This window comes from Rattus norvegicus, chromosome 20, assembly GCF_021556685.1.
Source record: "Rattus norvegicus strain SHRSP/BbbUtx chromosome 20, alternate assembly SHRSP_T2T, whole genome shotgun sequence".
Taxonomy (NCBI): Eukaryota; Metazoa; Chordata; class Mammalia; order Rodentia; family Muridae; genus Rattus; species Rattus norvegicus.
Window position 1 is genome coordinate 5375249 of NC_141553.1, and position 27995 is coordinate 5403243.

General features: G+C 46.3%; 1 protein-coding gene and 1 long non-coding RNA gene across 4 annotated transcripts; one reads left to right on the plus strand and one right to left on the minus strand.

The window, feature by feature from the left end:
- Positions 1-4899: 4899 nt before the first annotated feature.
- Positions 4900-14165, minus strand: RT1-Db1 (RT1 class II, locus Db1). 2 transcript variants are annotated; one of them, XM_087598669.1, is made up of 6 exons: positions 14020-14165; positions 10058-10327; positions 6666-6947; positions 5951-6061; positions 5530-5553; positions 4900-5226 (listed from the first exon to the last, which is right to left on the minus strand). In XM_087598669.1, exons 1-6 carry the CDS (start codon positions 14111-14113, stop codon positions 5213-5215), a joined length of 795 nt encoding a protein of 264 aa, XP_087454795.1. In that variant the 5' UTR covers positions 14114-14165; the 3' UTR covers positions 4900-5212. The 2 variants fall into 2 exon arrangements, with proteins under 2 accessions (XP_087454795.1, XP_087454796.1); XM_087598670.1 differs by lacking the exon at positions 10058-10327.
- A 151-nt stretch (positions 14166-14316) lies between these two features.
- On the plus strand, positions 14317-26500 carry LOC147998540 (uncharacterized). Of its 2 annotated transcripts, none has more exons than XR_015645587.1 (4): positions 14317-14446; positions 14948-15133; positions 24782-24869; positions 25156-26500. It is a non-coding gene; the product is annotated as an uncharacterized LOC147998540 (long non-coding RNA). The 2 variants fall into 2 exon arrangements; XR_015645586.1 differs by having other exon boundaries at positions 14337-14446; positions 14731-15133.
- Positions 26501-27995: the final 1495 nt, after the last annotated feature.

Below are 27995 nucleotides of genomic sequence, written 5' to 3' on the forward strand. Positions count from 1 at the left end.
ACAAGTCTGCCTTAGTCTTTCACCTGTGTCTACTTCAGGAAATCATTCCTTCATGTGTTTGCCCCAGCAAAACACCATCTAACACAACTGACTTTCCAATGCACCCTTAAGTTTTCCACTTGAGAAATCCATCAGCATAATGTTCTGTAGATGTCTGCTAGGCCTGAACTGTCAGTTTCTTATTTCTTTGGAGTGTCAGTTAGGTCATATGATATTTTGCTGTGAAAGAATGTTTTGCTGGAGCAGACACAGGTTAGAGGATGTTTTGCTGAAGCAGACACACGAGGGGACAAGAGATATTTAGAAAGAACATCAGTATGACCCCACAGAATGTGGGACGAAGCTCTGGCACTGGCTTGCCTTGCACAGGTTGCTGCTCTTTGCTTGTCATGACGTCATAGATAGAAAATGCAGCAAAGGACTTCTTGTAATATACTGGTGGCTTCTTGCTGCTTCTGCAGACTGGTGGCAAGCCAGTGGAGTCTCTGCATCAAGCTGATTCATGTTTGGTGGTGTGCGAGTGGACTGAACTGCTGATATCATGACAACAAAGATTGGAATCATCCTAAGAAGTATTTCTAAACAGGTCCACAAACCCCATTTCTCATTAACCATCTTCATCCCCTATCCTTGGTCAATGGGCTAGAAGGGAGGTGGAAGCATTACAGATCCCTTATTAAAGTAGGTTGTGAAAAATCTAAGCCAACATAGACCCATTTGACTCATGATGTTATTTAATGCCAGCTTTTCTCTGTTTACTTTTGTCTGGGTGGCCTGTCTACTGGTGAGAGGTGGGTATTGAAATCACCCACTCTTACATGAACAGCCAACACATTACGATGCCTTCAGAAGTCTGTGACAGACCCAGAGCTGAAGCACAAGACAAGGACCTCAAAGCAGCAACTGTGAATATATTCAAGGAACCGACAGAGGATGAGAATCAACCCCTTAACAAAAATTGTGAAATAATGAAAAGAACTCAAGATATAAAAGCAGAATTTAACAAAGAAATCGAGTCCCTAAAGAAAACCCAAAGTAAAATAAATAAAATTGGAAATGAAAAAATTGGGATATGAATAAAAACCCTCAGGGGGAAGCCTATCAATAGAGTACAAGACATGAAAAAAAGAATCTCAGGCGTTGAGGACAAGGTAGAAGAAATGGGTACCTCAGTTAACAAAACGTTAGATCTTTAAAAAAAATTAGGCATAGGGGGTTGGGGATTTAGCTCAGTGGTAGAGCGCTTGCCTAGGAAGCGCAAGGCCCTGGGTTTGGTCCCCAGCTCCGAAAAAAAAAGAAAAGAAAAAAATTAGGCATAAAACATCAAGGAAATCTCAGACAGTAGGACCACATCAAATCTTTGGATAGCACTGATATAGGAAGGAGAAGAGAACTAAATCAAAGGCACGGAAACCATTTTCACCAAAATCATAGAAGAAAATTCCCCAAATCTAAGACCGTTCTGCAGGTTGGGAGTGAGAGAAATGAATGGACATTGGCCAGGAGGAGAGACTGAGGGGGTCGATGGGAGCGAGCAAACTGGGTCTCCAGGGCTTTTATGCATTTTTGTTTTAATTTAATGTCATTGTCACAGTAAGACAAATATCATCATCGCCCCTACTGATGGGAAGATCAAGAGATGCTGACTAACCTCACACAAGGACACAAAGCGGGACACACTGTACTCTAGATTCAAGAGCTTCTTGGCTCCAGGTCTCCTCAGCCTGGGTATGACATCATAGTGCTTCACATTCACCCTCTGAAAACATTTTTGTATTCCACTGACTTCAGTCACTTGGATTCATGGTTTCAAAGAACAATCTGACTACTTGGCTTAATGGACAGACTTCTCCTTCCCTCAGCACCCCACATGTCCTCCATTATCCTATTCTGGAAAGAATACACTTGCATTTATCATGTATAATGACACCCGAGGGTCCACACAGGTATCCTTCTTATGAAACCCAGTGATGTTCACAGAGTTCCTACTAGACAGGTAAAGGTTAATCATGCCGTCCTTCACAGGGCATGAATGAAGACTTATTACAATTGGTTATTAATAAAATTAACTCATAAAAAAGACATCTGTCTCTCATATTCTCAAACAAAGAGGATAATTTCATCCTTAACTGATCTGTGCACCCTGCACAATCCACACAAAATCTTACTGGTTCTAAAATTTTGGTTGTGAGATTCATATATTGCAGAGTGTACAGCTGTGACAAGATTCATCTGCTGGGATGCTGAACTGACCTACTTCCTGTTATTGTCCAGAGATTTGCTTCCAGAACAGTTTTAGGATTATTGCTGATTCCAGGTCATCTCGCCTCATCCAACTTTTCATACAGAACCGGTGGGAACTTCAGTCAAGCTCTGAACCTTCCAAATATGCAGAGTCTGGGTAACATATGCTAAAGCTAGCCTTCTTAAGTCTAACAAGTTTTTCTAATTTTCTTCCCCTTCTCCACCCCTTCAGAGAATTTCTTGTTGCCTCTATTTAAGAGGAAGTAGCTATGGAGAGTCATCATCCCAATTCCCTGGTTTTGGGTGTCTGATAATTGTCATTTTACAAACTATAGGTAGGTTGTCATTTTAAGGGATAATTTTAAAATAGTTACAATTTTAAACAGGAAGGAAATAGATGAAATAGATTACTAAATCTTATCCTTGAACAAAACATTAGATAGCCATAATCTTAATTAATAAAAATCTTTACAGTTGATACAAATTGAAGTTATAATTTCTTACATTGGTACAGAATTTATTTTAATACAGATTTAAAGTTTTCATTGGTGTGAATTTCTCATATTGATACAAAATTTGAGATTAAAATTGTTACTCTTGGGTTGGGGATTTAGCTCAGCGGTAGAGCGCTTGCCTAGCGAGCACAAGGCCCTGGGTTCGGTCCCCAGCTCCAAAAAAAAAAAAAAAAAAAAAAAAGAAAAAAAAATTGTTACTCTTAGATAGGCATTGTGCCTATACAAGTCATTTAAAAATGCAAGGCTTAGACCCAGTCCTTCTAATAGCTACTATACAAACTACTTTAAGATGATTGAACAACACAAGTTAAGGACCAGATAACATCCTGGTTATGTTGGATTCTGATTTAATTATAATAAAAGTACTTTCATTGTACTCGAATAGAAAGGGCTAAGAGTAGCTAAGGTTTAACAGTTCAAGATATTTTAGTCTTCAAAAACATCAAAAATCCATAGAATGTGACATTTAATGTTAGTTCATTATTAAAAATCAGTTGACAGTGAGACATGTCTCCTCTGAACAGTTTCCCACTTTCCTGAAAAAAAATTTTTGAACATCTTTACCTCCAGGCGAGATTGCTTAGTGTGGCAAGGTAGCCACTGGACAGAAACTGCCTGTTTCATGGGCAGACATAATACTGTCTGAAACAAGGACACACTGTGTGAAATAATCGACTGATAGCTCTGCCAAGACAGAGTAAACTGCCCTTCATAATCCTGCTTTACAAAAGTCTGTCAGATGAACCTGGGTCAGAGGCTGATGACCCAGTCGTTCTCAGATTTCTAATGGGGTTGAAGACTAGTTATAGTCTCATAATCAAACTCAAGTTGTTTAATATTGAGAGACAGATTATAGAGCAGAAGACATGGTTTTCAGAAGGCTTTACAGGCTAAAATCTAAATATAATCTAGGGATAGAATCATAATTTTTTAAGTAAGGAATAATGACTTTATCTCACTGACAAATATGATGGGCTGGATGTCATTTGTGTATCATGTAGGTAGTAGGTAATGTACATGATTGTTACCGTTTTGTTTTATTTGTCTAGGAGGGAGACGATGATGATGATGATGATGATGACGATGATGATGGTGATTAGACAGAAAAGGTGAGATGTAGAGGGGTGGGTCTGGTGCTAAGGTCCTGTTCCCTAATTGGTTCTTGATCAATCAATAAAAATACCAGTGGCTGAGACATTTAGAGTTGTAGGGGAAGGTGCAGGGAGAATCGGGAGAATTGGGGAAGGAGGAGGCAGTAATAACAGGAGATAAAGCCAACCAGCCATGTGAGTTTTCGGTTGGACTGGCCAATGGCCATTCTATCCAATTATGCTTGGGGTGGCAGGGGAGGTTTAGGAGTGCCCAGTCATTGAGTTAGCAAAAGCATATTAAGATTTAACTGGTGTGTGTGTGTGTGTGTGTGTGTGTGTGTGTGTGTGTGTATCCAAGGGAACCTGGGCGAGGGTTGGTAGCATGGTCCACCTGGCGCTTAAAGCAGGGTACAAAATTATACCCTACAGCTCTCATCACGAGTCGTCCTCCTGCTCCTCATAGGTTTACTTCCTATATAATTTCTATGGGCAACATATTTCCCTCAGTGAATTACCTACCAGCTTATTGACTTTCGAGTCATTATTTTGCTTGGCTAGTTGGTTTAATTGTCCTTGAATTGTCACAGTTCATGGCTTTTGTTTTGTTTTTAAGGTGTGTCCTTGTGTGTGGAGGCCAGAGCAAAGCCTCGGGTGTCCCGCAGACTGGTTCATCGAGTGGAACCCCACAGCAGAATCGTCCAGATTCTCAACCAATGCAATTGCCTTTCTCTTCCCATCCAGCTGCTCCAGGGGCAAAGGACACAGCCTGTGGGACTTGGAGCATGGCCCTGATTGTTCTCACCTAGACTGTGATGACAAGTCCCACAGCAACATCTCCCTCCTCTAACAGTCTCTCACGGACACCCCTTCCTGTGCGCTTAAATGACTGTGACTGTGGTGATCATATGTGGTGTTCTTGAATTTAATCCAACTCAGAAAAATACTCTAATTGACAAGTAACAATTAAAACTGAATTTATTTCTTATACACTATCCCCCATGCTTACTATGCATGAATGGTATTTCTTCTGCTTGAAACTCTGAAACAGATGACTTTCATTCTTTGTTTATTTGAAAAAGATGTCAGAAAGCATATGACAACAGACTGACTCAGAAGCGCCAGGCAAAGGGCAAGGGACAAAAGGGAGCAGGAGAGGTGAGAGAAGGGGCTTCTGTCCCCGGGGCTGCAAGGCCTGGCCAGGGGCTAAGAAGCCACCAGGGGCACAGATCTCTAGGGTGGAGAATCAGGAGGAGCCAGGTCCTGGGAGAGCACTGTCTCTGGAGGAATGTGGGCCAAGCAGGACATGTTTTCAAGACATGGAGACAGTGGGAGAACACCTTCCTTCAGCCTTGTCGCCTCACCTCAGTTCAGGAGTCCTGCAGAGCACAGGGGACAAGGGTGTTTCCAGACCTAACTCGGCAGTGGCCTCTCTGACCACCTCCAGCCTCTCCTGACAGCATGGCAGGGAGCAGAGAGGAACTTCTCATGCCCCAAGTTAATGCTGCTTCAGAGCACAGGCCTTTAGTAAGTGCAGGGAGCAAGGCTCAGTGCAGTGCAATCTGCCTGGCCAGACCCTGGGATCTCAGTCTTCCGCATTTTTCTGCTTTGTGTCCATTACCCCAGCCCCCACACTGTAGGGAAAGCAGATCTCTCTCTGAGAGAAGACTGAAGGGCATTACCTGTTGGCTGAAGTCCAGACTGTCCTAGAAAAGAGAGAATAAAATAGATGCTTGCATGTGTAGAGACAGATCTGTCCCCAGACACATTCCCCCAGACTCTGAGCTGCCACCTGAGATCCCTCTGGTAACAACACCCACAGCACACAGGACCAAGAGGAGCATGGGCAGAGAACGGAGTTCAGGGAGCTTCAGTCACCAGCCCATAGCTCTTCCCCAGTCTTCCTCTGTTCTCGGGTCTCAAGCCAGAATCACCTTAACTTTCTCATGTATTACCTCCTCAGGGTTCAATCAAGTAACTACAGGACCGTTGCTTTCACAGTCCGTGGAAACCTGAGGTCACAGGGCCAATGGCATCCTGAGAACAAAGCCATGGCTCTTCCCTGAAATGCTATGGAGTTGTGGCCCTCACAGGGCTTCTTACCTTTCTGGTTCCTGAAGTAGACGAACAGCCCGGCTCCCAGGAAGAGCAGACCCAGCACGATGCCCCCGACTCCACTCATCTTCTTATTTTGTGCAGATGTGGACTGTGCTTCTGAGAAGGGAAACCAAAGGTTTGCAGAGGTTTAGCCCAAACTCATGTCCACTAAGGACCCGTGAGACTCAGGGCTTTGAGACCATGGAAGAAGCGTGTTCTAGAAGAGCTGGAATTGAACACTCCTGGTCATGTTGAGAAACCAAATATGAAGAGGCTCACACAATGAAGAGCCTTAAATATGGCCGCCCTGAGCTAAGCTAAAAGGAAGCCGCTGAGCTCTGGGAGTAAGCAAAGGCAGAGCTGTGACTATGTGTCCCTGAGGTCAGCCATGACTCTGCACTACTCCTTGTCCATCGCCATCACCACCAGCAGCAGAAACACAACCCAGCCAGAGGCAGGGGCTGCAGCCAGAGCCAAGAAGATTCCAGGACCTGTGATGTCACTGGCAGGCTCAGATGAGTGTGTGAGGGCATAACTGCTTCCCAGGGGGCAAAAGTGCTTGTAGACGTGTTGCACTCCTACCCCGGTGAGCCATACAGAAAGACGGGACAGCACAAAACTAGTGGATAGAGTGTGTGGGCGGAGGAAGCTGACAGGCAGGGCTAAGCCACGCCTCCTCCCTGGTGGGCGGGCATTCACAGAGTCTGGAAGTTACACTCACTCCACTCCACTCTGACAGGGCTGGGCAGGCTTGGATGCTCCACCTGGCAGGTGTAAACCTCTCCACCTTGAGGAACCGTCTCCAGCATCACCAGCAACTGGAAGGTCCAGTCTCCATTTCGGATCAGGCCGGTGGACACGAGTCCATCCTTTTCCTCCTCGCCATTCCGGAACCATCTGACTTCAATGCTGCCAGGGTAGAAGTCACTCACAGAGCAGACCAGGAGGTTGTGGTGTTCCAGGGGCTGCGTCTTTGAAGGGTACACGGTCACCTTGGGTTCAACTAGAGGAGAAAGAGAGGTGAGGAGGAGCCATGAGGGCAGACCTGTCCTCCCCATAGGCTGCTGCCTGCCTCCATCCACGCAGGCTGAAGTCCAAGCAGGACTAAGGTTCTACCACGTAGTCATCCAGGACTTAAGTTCTGTTTTCACGATTTACTGTCAGCTCCACTCTCAGGAGGAATCGCCAGCTGGAGGTGAAGCTCCAGGCAGGGAGAGACAAGCTCACCTCTCAGCTGTGGTAATTTTACCAACAGTTAAGTGACACCCATATGTTCTGTGGCACATGGGTTCTGTCTCTTGTCTGAAGATGGTGATGGTTCTGTGTGTGAGGCAGGAAGACTTACTGAGAGTTACTCTTTTCTCATCTGTTTTGGCAAGACTATAAATAAATCAACGTTGCCATTACTCTCATAATGTCTGATATACAGGGATTCATAGTCACATCAGCAGGGGCCAGACAGTGTGAGCTTCCGGGATTGTGGGCTGTGTGTACCCTGACCCATGCAGAGCAGTGAACAAGCGGCAGATGGCAGTGCTGGGGGAGGATCCTGTCCCAACTGAAGAGACTAGGCCACTTTCCTTGTGGGGTGGCCTTTGGGGGCGGGTCTAGACAACACAATGTAACAGCCATTCACATGGCCCATTATTGTAAGTAATCTCTCCGTCCCTTCAAATTCGTTTATGGACGCCTTCGTTGTCTTTGCTTATTTTCAGTTCACCTCCCTACAATCTTCCGAAGCTGAGTGAAGAAGCTGCCACCCCACCTTGAGCTGTGCAGATGGGATTGTGCCACCCCACCTTGAGCTGTGCAGATGGGATTGTGCCACCCCACCTTGAGCTGTGCAATCAGGGCTGCGGGTTTCAACTGTCCCGGGTGGTTTTATGTTGAATTGACACCGCTAAACGTCACTTGAGAGGAGGGAACCTCAACCGAGAAAATGCCTGCATAAGATTGGGCTGTGGGCAAGCCTGTAGAGCATTTTCTTAATTAGTGATTGATGGGGGAGGGCCCCGCCCACTGCGGGCAGTGCTGTCCCTGGCCTGGTGGTCCTGGGCTTTATAAGAAAGCGGGCTGAGCAGGCTATGAAGAGCAAGCCTCTCTCCGAGGCCTCTTAGTCAGCTCCTGCTTCCAAATTCCTGCCCTGCCAGAGTTCCTATTTTGACGTCCTTTAATCATGAAAAGCATATAGAAGTGTGAGCTAAGTAACCTACAACATCCCAACCTTGGACTTTAGACTTAGGAAGTCCAACTCAGTCCCAGCCTCTGCCTAGGAGTACTGTGTCCTCCTCTAGGTTCAGCCCCACTCATCAGGCACTCTGCCAAGAGCCTTGGCCACCAAGGACCTAAACAAAGGGCCACCAAGGACCTAAACAAAGACCGGGTATTTTCTTCTCACCAAGGGAGAGTTCAAACACCTTTGACTTGAGCCTAACCCACCATCTACCACAGTTCTACCCCAGGCTAGCAGGCAGGAGGCCACCCCACCCTCAGGTCTGGTAAAGGCTGAGAAATGAATACAAGGTGGCCAGACGCAAGGGATGTCGCAGCAACATTTATCTAAACTGAGTTGGTCTCAGACATTGCCTTCATTCAAAAAGCCAGATTTTCTAAAAACTGTTGACACACAAACTTCACTCTGAACTTCCCTAAATCCAGGTTTTTGGGAACCAAGCTCTGGCAGTCCCTCCTTTTGCCCGCAGCAACACCTCTGTTCCAGCTTCAGTGGCTGCATACATGTGGATCCAGGCGCCACCCAGTCTCCGACACCCTCATGTGACCTCCCTCCTGTCCCTATGCAGCGTTAGCAGCACGGAGTGGCAGCCGCAGTGGCAGAAACTGCCATTAGCTTCCCTGTGCCTGTCCCAGCCCCTGTGCGGCAGCATGTGTGCATCCCTGGTGGACAGCAGCAGAGCACTGCAGTGGAATAGAACACTGCGCTGGGCATGGCCGCTACCCCTGCCCACAGCTATCTGCCAGCAACAGCAACGTGCCGGAGCAAACGTAGATGCAGGAGGTGACCTTAAGGTGCAAACCAAACAGTGACTATGCCACCCGCTACTCAGCCTCGTATATCCTAGGAGAACAGTGAAAATCCGCAAGGAAAGCATAAAGACATGACTGGTCGCCATCTTTGCTGGGGGGGGGGGGGAACCACAGCTTCGTCGCCATCTTGGTTAAGGGCAGACCATGAATGTCAGCCATCTTGGGAAAGGGCAGTCACATGACTGCCATCTGTGTTATGGGAAAGTCATGTCCTCACCGCCATCTTTACTGAGGGCTGTCAGGTGTTTTCAGTACCTTGCTTCTGTCTTTTAAGCTATAGCTCCTTGGATAAATTAAATTATTAAAAAAAAAAAACCTACAATGGTCTCTAATGATTTAATAATGTACTATAATACGGTAGGATCAGCAAAATTGCCAGTCTCTCTGTGAACTGCACTATGATTAAAACAATTTTAATAGCAAAAGCTTCATTTCAAAGCATGATTTATTTTTTAAGGCCCAGACCTTACAGGTATGAAGCCTAAACTCCTAGTCTTAAGAAAGCTACTGAATTATTCTAAGTCGTTAATGACAATTTTAAAATGCAAGGGTCACGTCCGTTCAAGGCTCCTGCAGAACCAACTTGTGTGTATCTCTTATTGAGAGGAAAGAAAAACACATTTTTAGGAAAAAAAAGTTGAGTCGCAACCTGAGATTCAACCACTGTATTTGTCTGAGGCCTTAGGCACAGGGCTGGTCTCTCTTAGCGCTACTCTCCCTTAGGGACGCCCTCACCCTGGGGTGCGACTTTACTTTCCTCTGTCCCCCCTTGTCCTAACCTTTCTGCTTAAGGTGAAAGAACTTTTGGGACAGTTTCCACCCCCGCGTCACTGTCCTGGGTCGTCTTGACTTTTCTCTGGGCCGGAGGGATGACCAACGGTTAGCAGCGCGCAGAGGATGAGTTTGGTTCCCTCTGCCACGAGGCCGCCTAAATCGCCGGTGTCCCCAGCGGCAGGGAGCCCAGCACCCCCTGCGGCTCCTGCGCACACGCGCACCCCCGCCCTGCCGCGCCCTCCCAGCCCCACCTGGGCGTGGTTCCGCCCCTCACCCGCCCCTGTGCTGTCTCACCTGTCCGCGGCACAAGGAATCTATCAAAAATCTCGTAGTTGTGTCTGCAGTACGTGTCCACCGCGGCCCGCTTCTGCTCCAGGATCTCCTTCTGGCTGTTCCAGTACTCGGCGTCCCGCCGCCCCAGCTCGGTCACCGCGCGGTACTCGCCCACGTCGCTGTCGAAGCGCACATTCTCCTCCCGGTTGTGGATGTATCTCTCCAGAAACCGCACGCGCTGCGTCCCGTTGTAGAAATGACACTCAGATTTAAGTTGTTCCAAAAACCGTGCTGTGGAGACAAGAATTATCTTCTTCTCTGGGGACAAGATGTCCGAGTCCCTCTCAGCTGCCCAAAGGACCAGACCCACGTTCGACCCAGCTCACTTCTGACGTCATGACGACCAACGGGGCCGAAAGGACACCCCAGCTCCACTCCAGACCGAAAGGTTACGACTGAGTGAAGTGATGGAGGAAGGCCCCCTATTCCCAGAAGAGACGGGGCGGTCCTCCCTTCAGTCCTCTCCCCGCTTTGTATCTTTAACCTTCAGGCCCCGAGCGGCAGAGGTCGAGTGGCCATTTTACTCCCACTGGATTCTTCTGTTTTGTTTTTTTAAATGTTTTTTTCCTCATACAATATATTCTGTTCACAGTTTCCCCTACCTCGACTCCTTCTAAATCCTCCCCACTTCTCCGACCACCCAAAGCCACACTTTGTTCTCTTTATACATTAGAAAATAGTCAATTGGGGGGAAACAAAAACAAAACAGGATGAAACAAACAAAAGAAAAGGAGAAAAAAAACCATAGGAATCACAGACCCACACATTCAAACACACCGGAATAACATAAAAAAAAAAAAAAAAAAAAAAAAAAAAAAAACCACAAAATCTGGAACCATGATATACAAGTAAAAGATCTGTAAAACGAAAAACAAAAACAAAAAAACGCAACTCTCTAAGAATACCATCGAGTTCACTTTCTGAGTAACATCTACTGCTAAGCTAGGGGCCTGTCTGTCATCGTGGTTCACATCCAGTGAGACTCTTATCCTTTGAGATCATCATATAATTAAATCATTTCCCCTGTTCCTTTTCCTCCCACTGAACCTTCTTCCCTACACCTCCATGTTCTCTTTCAAGTTCATGGCCTCTTTTGTCATTGTCATACATACATATATGTAGACACACATATACATGTATGAGTGCATTCCTAAATACATAAATAGACCAGCAACATAACATCTGTATGATGTTACTCGTATGTATGCTTTTAGGGCTGACCATTTGGGGTTGGACGATCAGTTTGTGTGCTCTTCCCTGGGGAGACTATTTCTCAAACCCCCCAGCAGACCTCAGCTGCCTGTGGTTCCTCTCCTAGGGCTGCAGTCCTGTGGGCTTCCCCTGCAACACGCTCCTAGTCAAGGCAACTCTCCCTTGCTCAGTTAGGTCTGGATGTTGCTACTGGTCCTGCACCAAAAAGGGGGAAATGGCCCATTTTGCTATAACCCTGAGACCCGAACAATCCGGGACAGACAGGTGTTGGTGTCAGGTCACTTCCCCAAAGAGCAGCACAGGGTATCAGCGGGGTATGCTCCTTCCTGACCCAACACTGCACCACCTGGAGCTAAGCTGGAAGCCAGCACTCACCAGCTCAGAGGAGCCACGCCTCCCACCCCTCATGCTCAAGCTCCTTAAACACATCAGTAGAACACAGCCGATCTCCCTCAGGACGACGCTGCCCACGGGAATCCAAAGAGGAGAAACAGACGCCTCCCTCCACGCCAGAGCTTAAAACTGTGAAGGTGGGGAAGAAGTAGGAGAGGGGGTGGGGTTCTGTTAACCGGAAGCCTTGAGTGACAGGAGGGGGCGGAGAAGCTCCCTAGGGACTAGACCTGTCACAGACAGAAGAAGAGGGTGGTGACTGTAGATGTCAGCAGAGGGGATACAGGGGGAGGGGCACCTCTCGGCTGAGGTAACACCTCACGGCAACACTGGGTTTCTGAATAACAGAGCACTGGGCATGAGGGCTGCGGGTGAGAGAAGAGACTTTGGAGATCAAGAGCAGCCCCAACTCAAAAGCCTTGGAGTTGATTGGAGCTTTCTGGCTTTTACTAGGAGGAAACTACTTGAGAAGTTTCTGGAAATTGAGACCTTGATCCCAATGTTGAGCCACAATCTCTTACCTGAATTACAGATGCAGATAATGCACAAACCAGACATTTTTAAAATCGGATGTCAAATGTGACCCCAGGGAAGAAATTTAGGGCGAATCTCCCCGCTCAGGGCGGGGATGGGGGGGGTGGTCAGTCAGTCATAGGGAGTTCTTTAGTTTCAATAGAAGAAGACACATCAGATGTGTGCCTTTTTATCTTCACGCTTAATCTAACTCAGAAAAGAAAGGCAAGCACCAGACGTCATCAATTTCACAAACGCTCAGAAGGATGAAGCCGCCTGTGGCTTGTCATGAGAAGTATTTGCCGCAGTCTTCCCTGTGGCTCATGATTTCAAAGAAGAAATCGCTGAGAGTTTTAGAGAGGAAATCACTCATCCCTGTGTTGGAGACATAGTGAGGAGGCCATAGTGAGGAGAAAGGGTTTGATTTTTATAAAAGACAGAATGGAAGACAGAGGACAGTTTCGGAATCCATAAGAATGGTTTGTGTGAAGGACGATGAGGTGAGAGGCAGTGTGGAAGCTTCTGCGTGCCCTTCAATGTAACTTACAGACAGGAAGCACACAGCGGGGCAGCAGGACCCTAATGCTTCACATGGCCGTCCCTCCCAATCCTCAGCTCTATGAAAATGATCATCTCCACCACATTTTTCATTCCAGCCAAAGGAGAGAAGGTCGGAGGATTTGCCCACAGTCTCAGCATTGTGGGGTCACAGATTTTTTAAAATTATTTTCATCTTAAAGAGTTCGAACAGTGGTGAGCCACCATGTGGGTACCGGGAATTGAACCCAGGACCTCTGTAACCACAGCCAGCGCCCTTAACCACTGAGCCATCTCTCCAGCACAGGGTCACAGCTTTCAGCAGTGTTGATAACCCCATCTTTTATCCCCCATGTGCATATATCACAGACTTTGATTTTTCTTTGTTTGATGTATATGTGGGTCATGAAACTAGGAAGGGGGTCATACGGTGCAAGGAGAAGTCGGGTCCTTTCCATGGGCTCAGGCCAGAGAAGGTGGGAGAAAAAGAAAACAGATTTGTTCAAGTCACAAACATCGAACCAGCTCTACCTTGCCCTAAATGCCCACAGATGCACATCTTCTCAAAGGCCACTTTCAGATCTAAGAACCTCAGCGTTAGCTGCTGTGCTCCAAGGAGAAAGGGAAACACTAGCCACCACCCAGCAGAGGTTCCGCATGGGAACAGGCTGCACAAGCCCTGGCATCAGGGAGAGAGAAAGAGGAAGCCCTGGGTTCCGCCTCACAGGTGACCAGGCAGCGGCCTCACAGAGAATGCACTCGGATGTCCCCTGCGATGCCCTCACTGACTCTATGACGCTTCCACAGAAACCTTCTGATTAGATCAATATTTTACTTTCTTTTTTGGTCTAAAACAACGGAAAACATACATAAAAAGTAAACTAGAAGCACACATAGGAAGTTCTATTTTTAAAGAGAGGTCTTTTTTGTCTGGCATAACTCAACACAATGAAGACAGGGCCTGTCCCAGAAGTTAATTTAACATCACGATTTATCGATCTTCCCGGGGCCCTAAGGGAATATGACACAAGGCATAGATTTTACTGGAAGAAACTTGAAAACCAATGGCCGATACACAAGGGCCTCTCACACAGGTCTGAGAGCACAAACATCCCGGCTTCTGTCTGGGGACGTAGTTTAGAGTTCCTGTGAGGACTGTGTGCGGTCACAGAAGATATCAATAGTTTCAAGGGACTTGGCCCAGACAGTGAGGAAGTTAGCGCTTTCTTCCCCCCACCCTCAGCAGCCCAGCACCTGAGGTATGCACTTACGCGTGGGGTCTCTGACCAACGCCACCGGAGGGCTCAGCACTGTCAGCAGCAGGATCACAGCTGCCACACAGGAGTCTCTCGGGAGCCACATCATGCTGGAGGAGAGGAGAGACAGGAGTCAGAGGAGAAGACAAGCTTCAGACTGTAACTTTATTCTCTTTACTCATTGCTAAGAGAAGAACCAGTGGATTCACTGCTTTGGCACTGGATTGGGTAAGGTCAGTGCCGGGGAGCCAATCAGCAGCAAAGAAGACCAGCATCATCAGTTGCTAGTTAGAGATTCAGTATGAAGGTCCCTTTCTGAACTTTACTATTTCTTCATTAAAAGGATATTCAGCCTGGGCTGGTGGCCATGCCTCATAATCCAGCACTTAGGAGGCAGAGGCAGCTGGGTCTCTGTGAGTTAGACGTCAGCCTGATCTACATAGTAAGTCCTGTCTCTAATCAACAAACAAACAAAAAACAAACAACAAAACCCAAACAAACAGAAGGAGAGTAGGGTTTTGGTTTGGGGTCGTTATTTTTTTTTTAAGACGAAATTAATTTGGGAGGGAGACATGTTCGAAGGTTCCAGAAGAAGCTGGAAGGAGGTAGTGGGTGGGTGGTGGATAGGGTCAAAATACATTGTATACACATTTAACTTCTTAGGGGATACATTATACATTGTTTTTTAAAGGATCATTTTATCTCCTTTTTAAATGCTGGATCCAGTTGCAGCTGAGACGCTTTAACCGGGCCGCGGAGCTGGGCTGGCTCTGGGATGGTCAGTCACTCACTCAGCAGTTAGAGCATTAGGGGAGCGTTTCCTCCACAAGGCTGTTGGGACAACTGTGTGTTTGAAACTGTGTGGGAGCAAAGGAGAAGGAAGACGACTGTCAGCCAGGCACCTTTAGCCTGGTGCTTACTGCGCTTCGGTTTAATGGTGTAGATGTCGACAGTGATGGAAGTCCATTTTGGGGAATTCTTAAAGCTGAAGGCTGTGGCGCTGTGGACGCCTGGAGAAACAGCCTCCCCTGGTAACTGATGACGAAGCCAGAATTCAGCCTCTTGATTGGACAGTAGAGTCTACACGCCTTCGGTTAGGGAAATTCTAACAAGACAATGGAAAATTAAGGTTAGTAATGGTGTAGTCCTGACACAAGGGGCATTTCCAGCCTGATCCCCGAAATGTTACTGATTCCAGTGGCGCCCCCCAAAGCACAGAGGGTCCCTGTGGTTATCCAAAGTCCTCAATGGAGACACTCAAAGCAGAGGCTGGGCATCCTGGGGAGATGAGGATGGGGTTCAGTTGAAGTGCTGAGAGAGAGAGAGAGAGAGAGAGAGAGATCAGGACTGAAGCAGTTCTCTAACTTGGTGGCCGCCTTGGGAGATGTGTTCATCTATCCGTTAACACAACAGGCTGAGGTCAGATGTAGAATTGCCGTGGATGCTCAGGGAGGGAACTAGACTTCTCACAGCCCTGAAGATTAATATCATACATGGGGAGAGTTTTAAGTTCTCTCCCCATCTAGATCTCCTGTCCATGGCAAAGCATCAACCTCCTTAAAGTTTAAACTAACACTGGGCAGATTAAAGTACTAGGGGTTGAACCTAAGACCTCATGCATGCTGGGCAAATGTCTCCCGCTAAGCTACAGGCCCAGATCTCTCTCTACTTTGAGGCAGGATTCATTAATTGTCCAGGTTAGCCTTGAACTTGTGATCCTTCTTCCTTAACCTCTGGACTTCCTAAGATCACAGACTTGTGCTAAAAGACCCAGGTGGAAAGTTTGATATGTTTTAAATTTTTATTACACATATTTATCTTGTGTACGCATGTGTGTGTGTGTGTGTATGTGTGTGTGTGTGAGACATGTCACATCACGCCTATCACATCACATGTGGTGGTCAAAGCTCGACTTTCATGACTGGATTTCTCCTTGTGGGACCGTGGGCTTGAACTCCTCGGCATGGCAGAGAAGAGCTTTACCTGCTGAGCCACCTTAGCAGACTTCTGGAAGATTAGTTTCAGGATCCGACTTCACTATCTGACCAACTATCTGACGGTGGTCCAGTAATTGCACGTAGTGTGGACACTGAAGAACCTGACCAGCTCGGGATGGGAAATGGCTCAGTTGGTAAGGTGCACGCCACGCAAGGATGAGGACCTGAGTCGGGATACACAGCACCCACATAAAAAACGGGCATAGTGTCCTCTTCTAGTCTCAACTGTGGAAAGGCTGAGACAGACAGGTCCCCAGGGCTCAGTGGCCTGCCATCCTAAAATCTCTAGGTCTCTGTGATAGACCCTGTCTCAAAAGAAGGAGGTTGGGGTTGGGGATTTAGCTCAGTGGTAGAGCGCTTGCCTAGGAAGCGTAAGGCCCTGGGTTCGGTCCCCAGCTCCAAAAAAAAGAACAAAAAAAAAAAAAAAAAAAAAAAAGAAGGAGGTTAACAGAAATGAGAAAAGGCACCAGATGCTGCCCTCTGCCCTCTGCATCAACACATACACACATGTTTGTAATCTGCAAAGTCTGAGTTGCGTGCACATGAGGCCAATGGGGGAAGAAGACATCAGATTTCCTGGAGTTGCAGTAAGAGCTCCTTAATGTGGGTGCTGGGATTTGAACTCAGGTCCTCTGAAACAGCGGTGCATACTCCTAACCACTGAGCCATCTCCTCAGCCCCGTGGCTACACTACTGTCTCAGACAAAGCAGAATGGTTAAAATTAAACCAAAGTCAATATTTACATTAAGAAAGAAGGATTTAGCCGGACATAGTGGTTGTCTGCAATCTTAGCACTCAGGAGGCTGAGACAGGAGGACTCCTGTGAGTCTGAGGACAGCCTGGGCTACTTAGAGAATTTCAGGCCATCCTGGGGTACAGAGTGAGACCTTGTCTGGAAACCCCCTCCACAAAGAAGGATTTGTACAGATGTGTTCCAGAGGAAGTGAGATTTGGTTAGGGACAAGAATTTGGCTGGAAAACAAGAACAGCACAGAAATGGTGACAGCAATGGTGTGTGCGAGATGCTGGGTGAGGAGGGCTGGACAGGGAAGACTCCTGATGGGCGGGAATAGGAAGTTCTTAAGTTGCACTGGGTACTCAGCTGCACCTGCAGTTTAAGTCCACTATGAAAGGTGGTGAAATTTTGGCAAAATTAATTAATTAATTAAAAGTTACACCTTTCAGAAAGGTGGGACCAGTAGGAAAAAATGTTAACTGGTAAAACTCTCAGCCGGAAGGAGTGTTGGGAGGGGCTGGATGCAGAGGTTAGGCCGAGACAATAGGAACGCACCGGAGAATTTCTTGCTTCTCTTTGTCTCTCGAAGGTGTTGTAAAAACTGGGCTGCAAAATACAGGACGAGTACAGAGACCTTCCCTTTGGAGGCGGCACCCAAAGGGACCAACCCTTCCTTTAGTGAGTTTCCTGGGTTTGGTGAGACACTGGAGGAAGAACTCACTGGAAATCCCCTCCTGTCTCAGATAACTCCCCATCACCAATGAGGATGGGGGTGAGGCAGCATCAGCTGTCTCCAGCAGACACTTGTGACCAGAAGGTCATTTGCGAATCTCGAGGGAAACTGTGATATGACCGTTAATGATGATTTTGTGTACTGTTCCGTGTTGGAGGTTGAACTTAGAACCTCACGCGTCCTAAGTACTCTCTGACAGAGCCCTGCACTGGGGCCACATGTTTATCTATTATTTTTAAGGCTAAGAATTTTCCTCCACCTGACTGTGTGGCTTGTGAAGAAAGAGTCTTCGCTGAGTAACGCGAAGTGGGGTTAGAGCCTGGAGGACCACGCCAAAGTTTCACTGTTGCTCTGGAGCAGTACGGCAGGGTCCACGACAGACCTGCTACCTCAGCTCCGGCCACCACAGGCTCATGCATAAACGCGGGCATCTCACAAAGCGAATCATTTCCCTCTACCGAAGACCGAGTTCGGAAGCATGATCCCTTCCGATCTCTACGCAGCGCAATAGCGGTGAAGCTATCGCGCCGTTTCCCTTAGGTCATTGCAAGCCCACGGAAAATTTACTAAACGCTAAAGAAGTGACCGGAAAATTAAATACTTTACAATTTTACGTCTATAGTGAGATAGAAAGTATGGACAGAAAAAAATTAATGTACAGAGTACTTATTGTAATCCCAACATCTGTAGATGCGCCCAGACCCAAAGCCAGTGGCAGTGACAGAGAAAGCCAATGTGCCTCTTTCGGTCCGCACTACCTTCCCTTCCCTCCTTGAGTTGATGTGCAATGTCCTGCCCCAGGCTCATGTATTTGAAGACTTGGTCCCTAGATGGTGTTTCAAGAGGTTGTGTGTCTAGTTGGTGCGGGAAGGACACAGGGGTGTTAATGTGAGGGTATGGCCCAGCCCACTCCTGCCAGGCTCTCGGGCTCCTGTCAGGGTATGACCAGCAGCCTGAGACTTTGTTGATCTTACATGAGCAGAGCAGTTGTGAATAGTAAACCCCACAGCAGGTGCTGCAGTGGTATGATGTTGGGGATCCCCTAGGGGAAGGCTCCGTCTCCAGGAAATGGTGCCGAAAGATACTGTGGAATCTTTGACAAGAAGAGCCAAGATCTGATCTAGATATATAGACATATAGATATGTAGATGATATATAGATATATAGATTAATAGAGTAGGTATATAGATATATAGATGAAATATATAGATACATAGATGAGATATGTAGACATAGACATATAGATACATAGATGAGATATAGATATATAGATTAATAGATTAGGTATATAGATACATAGATGAGATATATAGATATAGATGAGATATAGATATATAGATATGTAGATATGTGGATAGGTAGATATGTGGATATGTGGATATATAGATGATATATAGATATATAGACTAATAAATTAGGCATATAGACATATGGATATATAGATGATAAATATAGATATAGATGATATATAGATACATAGATATGTGGATATGTAGATGATATATAGATATATAAATATATAGATATATAGATGAGATATATAGATATATAGATGAGATATAGATATGTAGATGTGTAGATGCATAGGCATATAGATATGTATATATGTAGATGTGTTGACATATATCTGTGCATGACTCTGTCCCTCTCTGACTCTGCCTCCCCTCTTTGCACTTCCCTACCACACATCTACATCACTGTCACCCATAAATCTGCTGTGGGTCCCTAACCATATGAGCCAATGTAGCTGCCCTGAACAAGTGTCTGGACAACTGTGAGATGAGCAGCCTCTTTCCTACGTTAGCAGCCTGCATCCTTGTATCTCCTTACAGCGGTGGAATGCTGAGCGGTGACAGTATCCTCAAGGTCCACAAAGAGCATCAGCACTGGGTCTCCCCGAAAACGCATGCAAAGCAGTCTTGGGGAGCAGGGAGAGAAACTGAGGCACTAGACCACCTGTGCAGGTAGCATCCAAAGACTCAACCTTAAGCCTCGAGTGCTCCCCTTCTTCTTATAAATTACATATTTTTGCTTTCATATAGTCTACTGTACGAACTCACTTCATTCGATCCTTCTAGCCCCACCCATGTCACCCCGCCCCTACTCACTCTCAATTCTGTAGCTTCCTTCCCATTAATGTTACATATATGTGTAAAAGCTAACAAATTTATAAACACAACGTGCTGAGCCCATGTAGTGTTGCATATACACGGTGTTTAGGGGTGAGCACTTTAGCAGTTAAGGTGCTCCTTCCTGGGGAATAAGGATTTTCTTGTAGCAGTCAGCAACTGCCTGAATTTCTTCACCTGGCAGTGGGGCCCTGTGATTTCCCCTATCCATGTTAGCACGTCAGTTTTAGCGTGTCAACTAGTACTGTCATTGGGTGTTGTTTAGACAGCCACAGTTGGAGTTCATAGGTACAAAAAGAAGCACTTTGTGGAAACCTCTGCTGCTGTCAGTTTCTTCCCTGTGCAGCCAGTGGCGGAAGCAGGTCCTTTGTCTGCAGCAAATGATGCTGTTACGATAGGCCTGGGGTTGGTCGGCTTCCGAGACCCCAGGGGGAGGTAGAGTAGGAATGGCTGATGTGGGAGACAGATCTAATACCTGGGGTTAGTGGGAAGAAACGGGGCGTGGCTGCAAATTGCCAAGAACACCCCATTTTTCACTTCAAGCCTGACTTTACTGGATGTCAAGTATAGAATAGGGAGTTTGCTGTGACAGGAAACCCCCATTCGGAACTGAGTGGGAGGAGATAGTGGTGATGCTGGTGTCTCCTTACTGCAAGGAAGTTAAAATCTCTGGGGAAGATTGAAGAGAAAGAGAGAGAGGCTCATCTCCCACCTTCTATCTGCAAAAAGTGTAGGAACGGTGCTGAGAGGTGAAACCTGCAGGTCCCGTGAGGCAATCACCTTGTTCACTCATATAACAGCCCTGCAAGTGACACTTCACACTGCAAAGTTCGTAGGAACAGGAGAACTGAAATATATATATATATATATATATATATATATATATATATATATATGAATCAGGGGCCAGTGTAAGTGCTCCGTGGTGACATGCATAGAGAGCTACAATAGGCTCGCTTAGGAAGCAAAGTAAGAGTACAGATTGGGGCCACGAGTTTGTACAAGCAAAGTTGTTTTACTCTGAGTAAGTAAGTCCGTAGGAACAATAAAGGTTTTTATATTGTAGATCTGTGTGCTGGAGAGGGTCGGTGTGTAGAGTGCTTGCCTAGAAGGCATGAAGCCCAGGGTTCGATTCCCCAGCGTCGAGTGAGCCTGGAGTGGTAGCACACACCTGTAAGGCCAGCTCCGGGGAGGAGAGAGCAGGAGAATTGGAGGTTCAAGGTTGACTTCGCTCACATAGTGATGAGTTTGAGGCCAGACTGGGACGCAACAAAGCAGAAACGAGTTGATTAAGAGACCAGAAGGGGGGGTTGGGGGTTTAGCTCAGTGGTAGAGCACTTGCCTAGCAAGCGCAAGGCCCTGGGTTCGGTCCCCAGCTCCGAAAAAAAAAGAAAAAAAGAAAAAAAAAGGAAAAAAAAAAAGAGACCAGAAGGGGCAAAGAAGAGATGGCAACGGAATTATTTCACAGGGGTGTCCCAGGGGCAGGTCACCACACGCAGAGTCCTGTCGTCCTTAAGAAATGGAAGGCACACACGGAGTAGAACCAGCCAGCAAAGGCAAGTGAATCCTGTAACTGCAGACGCCGGAATCAGCAGGAATCATGCCGGATTCCGGGGTAGCTGTAAGGCTAGGAAGTGTGGAATGGAGGGTTTGGATTTGCTGAGTGGCCAATATTCTCATAAATCGTACTAGAAAATATAGCTTGAAGAAAGGAAGGAATGAGCCTTTCTGTTCTTCATTCCCTCCTTCGGTTCTTCCTCCCTGCCCCCCACTTAACTTTTTTTTGTCAGAGGTGGCACCCACAGGTCTCACCCTCAAATCCAGAATCCACCTCGTGGGTCTCAGTTCTGGCTAGCTAGTTTCTATTTGGGAAAATAGTCCAGCATTTTCTGCACTGACGCGGTTTTTTTTTTTTTTTTTTTTTTTTAAAAGAAAGACATCTTCGGAAATCCCCATCGGGGATGACCAATAGATTCCTTAGAGAACTAAGAAGCGTCACTTGTTTCCAGGAGATGTAACTTCTAAGAAGGGCTGCTTTTGAGCCGAACCTTCAGGAGAAAGTGTGTAAAAGGGGTTGGGGGTGGGGGAATCGCTGATAACCTGGTTTAGTGAGAAAAAGGAAGATCTGCGGTGCCAAGGGACCACAGTTTGGGTCGAGAAACCGAGTAGAGAGGGAGGGTTTCATATGTGATATTCGGTGTGGTGGAATGGACACCAGACATTCTTCGTGGTTCTGTGGGAAGCCCCTGCTCAGTGCTAGGGGAGGGAAGTGACTGTGTTGCCCCACGCCCCCTGCTAATGATGCGCTGTACCTGGGTAAATGAGGTGGGGTCTGGACAAGTCCGTGGTCACACCTAACTGTCATGGGACAGGGTGAGGGGAGTCGAGTCAGCACATGCCCTAGCAAGGCAGCCCAACCTGCTCTCCCATTCCAGCTAATCACAAGAAATCTTTATTGTATTTTTTTTTCATCTGTTGGATCTTTTTTTTTTTTTTCTTTTTTTTTCGGAGCTGGGGACCGAACCCAGGGCCTTGCGCTTTTGCTAAGCAAGCGCTCTACCACTGAGCTAAATCCCCAACCCTTCATCTGTTGGATCTTTAGCATCTAATACATTTCCTAGTACTGAATAAATATTTTAAATTAAGTAACTGGATGGGATACTAAGAATTAATCCTCTTTAGTGATCCAAGGATTTTTTTAATAGTTCAAACCGATTCTTCCTAAACCTAAATTCTAGGAATTAAAAAAATATTAGTTTGGGTGCTGGAGTGATGGCTCAGTGGTTAACAGTACTGACTCCTCTTCCAGAGGACCTGGTTTGTTTCCAGGAACCCACATGGCAGCTCACAGCCATCTGTAACTCCAGTACCAGGAGATTCGACCTCTCTCTTCTGGCCTCCTTGGGCTCTACGTGCATGTGGTGCACAAATATGCATGCAGGCAAAACACACACACACACACACACACACACACACACACACACACACACTGAAATATTTTTTAATTAGCTTGTCCGAGTACCTGCACAAAGTTCTATGCACCTTGATTTTATGAGTTGATACATGTAACATTGTACCACAGTGTTTTCCCTTCTGGGACCTCCCAATAAAAGGCAATATCCCACCTGACCTGTTACTCTACAGCTGGGCTGTAATTACAGAACATGCAAAGAACACTACATCCATGATCAAGATATTTACAGCTTGGCATCATCTGTTTGGTCAAACTATTCAGTGTTTGGCCTTGCTTCTTCATGGATATAATAAAATGAGTGGGTGAAATTGCATGATCTCCATGCTAACATCAGCTGGCTCCCCAGACAAGATAAGATACATATTAGCCAGCACTAATTTTTTACTTATGTTGCTATTGGTCATTTCAGCAACTGGAAATTATCACAGAAAAAGGAAATATCTGTAAACTGATTTCAGTAAAAGTTGAAATTAATTGCGCTATGCATTTGGAATGAATGACCCAAAATTAAATCAAGAAGACGACTCCATTTACAATGGTTCCAGAGGAATACGGTACTAATAAGTAAATTTAACAAAGGAGGTGCTAAACTAATTAATGCTCTAGGAATTACAGAAAGCTATTGAAAGAAGCCAAAATCAAGGGAAAGACACACCAAGTCCATGGACTGAAAGACCTCACGTCGCAAAGATGGCAATATTCCAAAAGATCTACACATCAATGTAATCCTTCATTGGGTCTCAAATTAATTCTCATTGGGTATTAAGCTGGTTCTAAAGTTTGCAATAATTGCAAGATACAAACTGGCAAAGCAGTCTTGCAGACCACAGTCACTGGGCTGTTGGGGATAGAGGGTCAGAGAGGATTCTTATGACCAGCAAGCACCCTGTTTAAAAAATCATCTCACTGTTGTTGCCTTCAGAGCAATCACAGCTTCGGACTACACTCTCTAAGCGCTATTATTTAAGAATAGTCTTGTTCTGGTGACTTTCATGTCTTGTGTGAAGATCATTGGCTTACACAAAAGACATAGCCTTTACACATAAGGAATATGTTTGAAGCTTGCAAGAAGGGGCTGCCCAGCTGTGGGAAGTGGCTACCTGGCTGACCCTGTGGTGGATGAGGAAGGACAGTGTCATAAAGCTTTGCATAAACCACACCTACACAAAAACAAGATGATTCTTTATTACTTTTCTTTACAGCGAATCGGCAAGGCAGAGAGGCCACATCAGCTGCCTCTTGCAGACTCCGCAGCCCAGAGGACATACCCAAAGCTCTAGGGAAGAGCGAGGTGCCATCAATGCCGGAAGCAAAGAATAATTTTCATAGGAAATACATATAACCAAGATGAAATAAGGAATGACCTTTTACCAAAAAGAAAACAAATTATAACAACAAATAATTAAAACAAATTATTTATCTATAACAAATTATAAATAAATGGGAAGAGAGCAGGGACCTGGATGAACAGATAATCCATAAAGTCAAAATAATAGCTTTTACCGTGTGGTGTGTGTGTATGTGTGTGCATGTGCGCACGCATGTGTGTGCATATGTGTATGTGGGTGTATGTATGTGTATATGTGTGTATGTGTATGTGTATGTGTGTATGTATGTGTAGGTGTGTGTATGTATGTGTAGGTGTGTGTATGTGCATGTGTATGTGTGTGTATGTGTGTATGTGTGTATGTGTGTGTTTATGTGTATGTGTGTGTGCATGTGTGTGCATGTGTGTGTATGTGTCTGTGTGTGTTCATGCGTGTGTGTGTTTGTGCGTGCGTGTGTGTGTGTGTGTGTGTGTGTGTGTGTGTGTGTGTAGGTCAGAGACAGCTTACAGAAGCCATTCTCCCCCCACTGTGTGGGTCCCAGAGATGGAACTCGGGCTTGGGGGCAGACAACTTCACCTACTGAGCCATGGCACTGGCTGTATCCTGAGTCCCAGCTGGGCCCGAGGACCTAAGGCTTATGGCCTCGCATCTGGAGCAGAATTCCTGCCACTACCTGCTGGAACCGCCCCGGCTGCCAGTGTCACTTCTCCACCTCTCCTTCTCTGCTGCAGTACTGCCGGGTTCCCTGAGTTGAGCGCTCAAATCATCGTCCACTTCCTTTACCTTCTTTAGCCACCTTCACGTCTCATTTTCCATTCTCTGTTATATTTTATCTAAGTGTTCTTGGAACTAAAATAATGTTACCGTGACACTGCACAGATATTGTATTGCTGAAATTCCTCACAGAGGCAGATATGGACATCCCCACTGTGAGAAGCATTAACTCATTGTCCACAAGGAGACACAGGTGACCCCTGATGGGGTTTTAGTCTTTCCTCTCCAAATAAGGAAGCTTTCAGGGGGTAAGTCCCAAGCTCAGGCCAAGAACAGAAACTTCTGTTTGGACTCCATATTGAGTGCAGACCCCAGCCCTGCCTCTTGGGCTCTGTGCTCAAGAACATTTGTTTGGGTTTTGATGAAACTAAAGGGTATTTCTTTCCTCAACATTCCTAATAATTCCAAGTAAATCTGATCAAATTTCTGTCCCGAGTCATTGCCTACTTGTGACAGAGAGCTCTGTGTCTTGCCTGCAGCTCAGTGATGCTGGACCCATCAGGCACCCCGAGCCGTGCACCTGACACGGTGTCAGAGGTGAGAGAGAACAGCCCTCTGCTGCACGTGAGAAGCCCACAGAAAGGGAAAGTCCACCAAGGGTGTAGGTGGCAGGTTCCTGTGAGTCACTGCTCTGGAGGAATCGACTGGATGCTTTGACATGCGTTGGGGTCCACAAGAGGAAGTGAGGTGCAAATTCCCCTCAGGGCCATGGTACATCACAACTGCCAGTCTGGAGCGTCACTCAGAACGTAAGCTACCTGGGTAAAACGGAAAAGGGAAGTAACAGAAAGGTTCCACCTCACACACATGTGGTCATCATCATCATCATCATCATCATCATCGTCGTCGTCGTCGTCGTCATCATCGTCATCATCATAATTATTATTAATTACTGTGTCATTGGTCTCTGTGGCTGGTGGGTAACCTCACAATGTCTTTGGTTTCTCACTATCTTGGCAGATGAAAACCGGACATATCTGGAAAGCGAGTCATGTGCCACTGGAAGACTGGAATTCTCCATACTGAGCGGGAATAGGGCCTGGCTGGCTGTGCTTTGATTTTGTGTGGCCATGGCCACTTTCAGAATGAGCTCCAGTACACGTCTTTACCCCCACCATTAACACAGCCCAAGCCATGAGGATCTGACTCAGACCAATGCAGTTGATTGGGGAAGGGAGTCTTACTGGTAGTGTAAAATTACTTATTTGTTTATTTTTACGTGTATGGGTGCTTTGCCTGTGTTTGTAACTGCGAGTGAGGAGCCAGTGCTCTAACCACAGGGCCATCTCTCCAGCCCCTCACTGGCAGTTCAGTAAGCAGGGTGTAGCTAACTTGGGGGACCCTGAAACTCACTGGGACTGAACGGACACAGAATCAGAGTGCCCTCTGCATTCCCATGATGGGAGAGGGGTCACTTGATTACAGCCTCGCTTTTGACTCACACCTGAGGGGCTGTGCCAGCCAGGCCCAAACCTTGGCGGTGACCCAGAGCTCAAAGGCAGCACCCGTCCACACCCCCACCCCTGCTGACCCTCACCTCGTGTAGAATCTGTTCCAGACAGAGCCCTCAGAAAGACACGCACACAACTGTATCCCATCCATATCTCCCCACCCAATCCCCAAACTCAGCCACCCCACCCCTGTCAAGCCCATGCTTCCACGACAAGAAAACAGTGCAGAAACTGGATCCAAACAACGCTAAAATCAGACAGTATAAGGAACTATGGAAGCAATATCTAGTTATTAGAGCGGAGGATATCTGTCAAACACATAAAAAATCCAAACTCATGTGTTTAATAGGAAATAAAATGAATTATTAAAATTCTTGAGACTGAAGATTTCTATGTTCTCAAAGATAGACACATTCAAAGTTCAACATCTACATGAAGGTTTACAAAGTTCAGGCTGTTTTTCTAGAAATCAATATGAAAAGTGACTACACACACAACACACACACAACACACACAACACACACACAACACACACATAACACACACAACACACACACACCACATACACGCACACAGCACACATACACACAACACACGCACATACACACAATACACATACACACACAACACACACACAACACACACAATACATACACACAACACACATGCACACACAACACGCACACACAACACATGCGCACACAACACACACACACACACACACACACACACACACACACACACGAGCGCACAAGTCCAAGACCAGAGTCTTAGCTTTCCCATTATCATGCTGCTTAATTTTTCCAGGGTTCTGCTTACTTTATATTTCTTATATGTCTTATATGGAGACTGTTTTCATTTATTATATAGTGTCTATAATGACAGTGATAATAATTATCGCCTGTAATAGAGTTAATTCTAAAGCTAGGCTCTGGACGGTAGAGTGTCTTTGCAGAGTAGCTGGACCCTCTAATCTCCAGCCCTCACTCCCTAGCTGGTGTATCACCCCCACCAAGGAAGCGGAAGCAGAAGCTGACCTCAGAACCTCAAGCTGACCTCAGAACCTCAGAACCGGAACTCACTGCCCTGAGCCTCAGCCCAAGCAGCATGCATTGAACAAGTTCTCTTCAGCCAATGAGGAGCAGGTGTGGGCGGCGTCACTTGTCTCCGGAAGACTAGTGGATCTCATGGGAACAGAGCTACAGAACACGGGCACATTTTGTCACAAAGCCCATAAAAGCTGGCGTAAAGGAAGCTTATGGAACAAAACTTTCTAATGTACTCAGTGAAACGTAGAAAGCTGAAGCCCTGCCCAGGGTCCTGGCTAGAAATGGGATGTAAATCAAATAAATGGAATTTCAAAATTAGCAATGTAAACCTGAAAACCAATAGGAATGACAAACAGGCCTTACATTATGTGAAGAGAAAAGTAATTAATTATATTAATCTCCACAGTTCTGCCTCCCTTCCATGAGGCAGTCAAGTGCTGCTAACTCTGGCCTCATCCACTGTAGCCTTAGCTTCAGAGTCAGACGCGGTAGCTCTAGGTCAGCGGTTCTTAACTCGACCCATTCACAGAGGCCACATCTCAGATATTTGTGATTCGTAACAGTTATGGAGTAGAGCAACAGAATTTTATGGTTGGGGGTCAGCACAGCATGAGCAATATTAAAGGGTCAGAGCATTGGAAAATATGGATGGTTGAGAACCTCTGCTCCCGGGGGGCCTTTATTCCATACTCCCGAGGCTGAAGCAGGAGGATTTCAAGGTTGAGGCCAGCCTGCAGAGGTTGATGCTTTTGTTTTGGTTTTGCTCTGTCATCAGACCCCTAAATAAATCGATCGGCGGAATCCTTACCTCCGCCACTT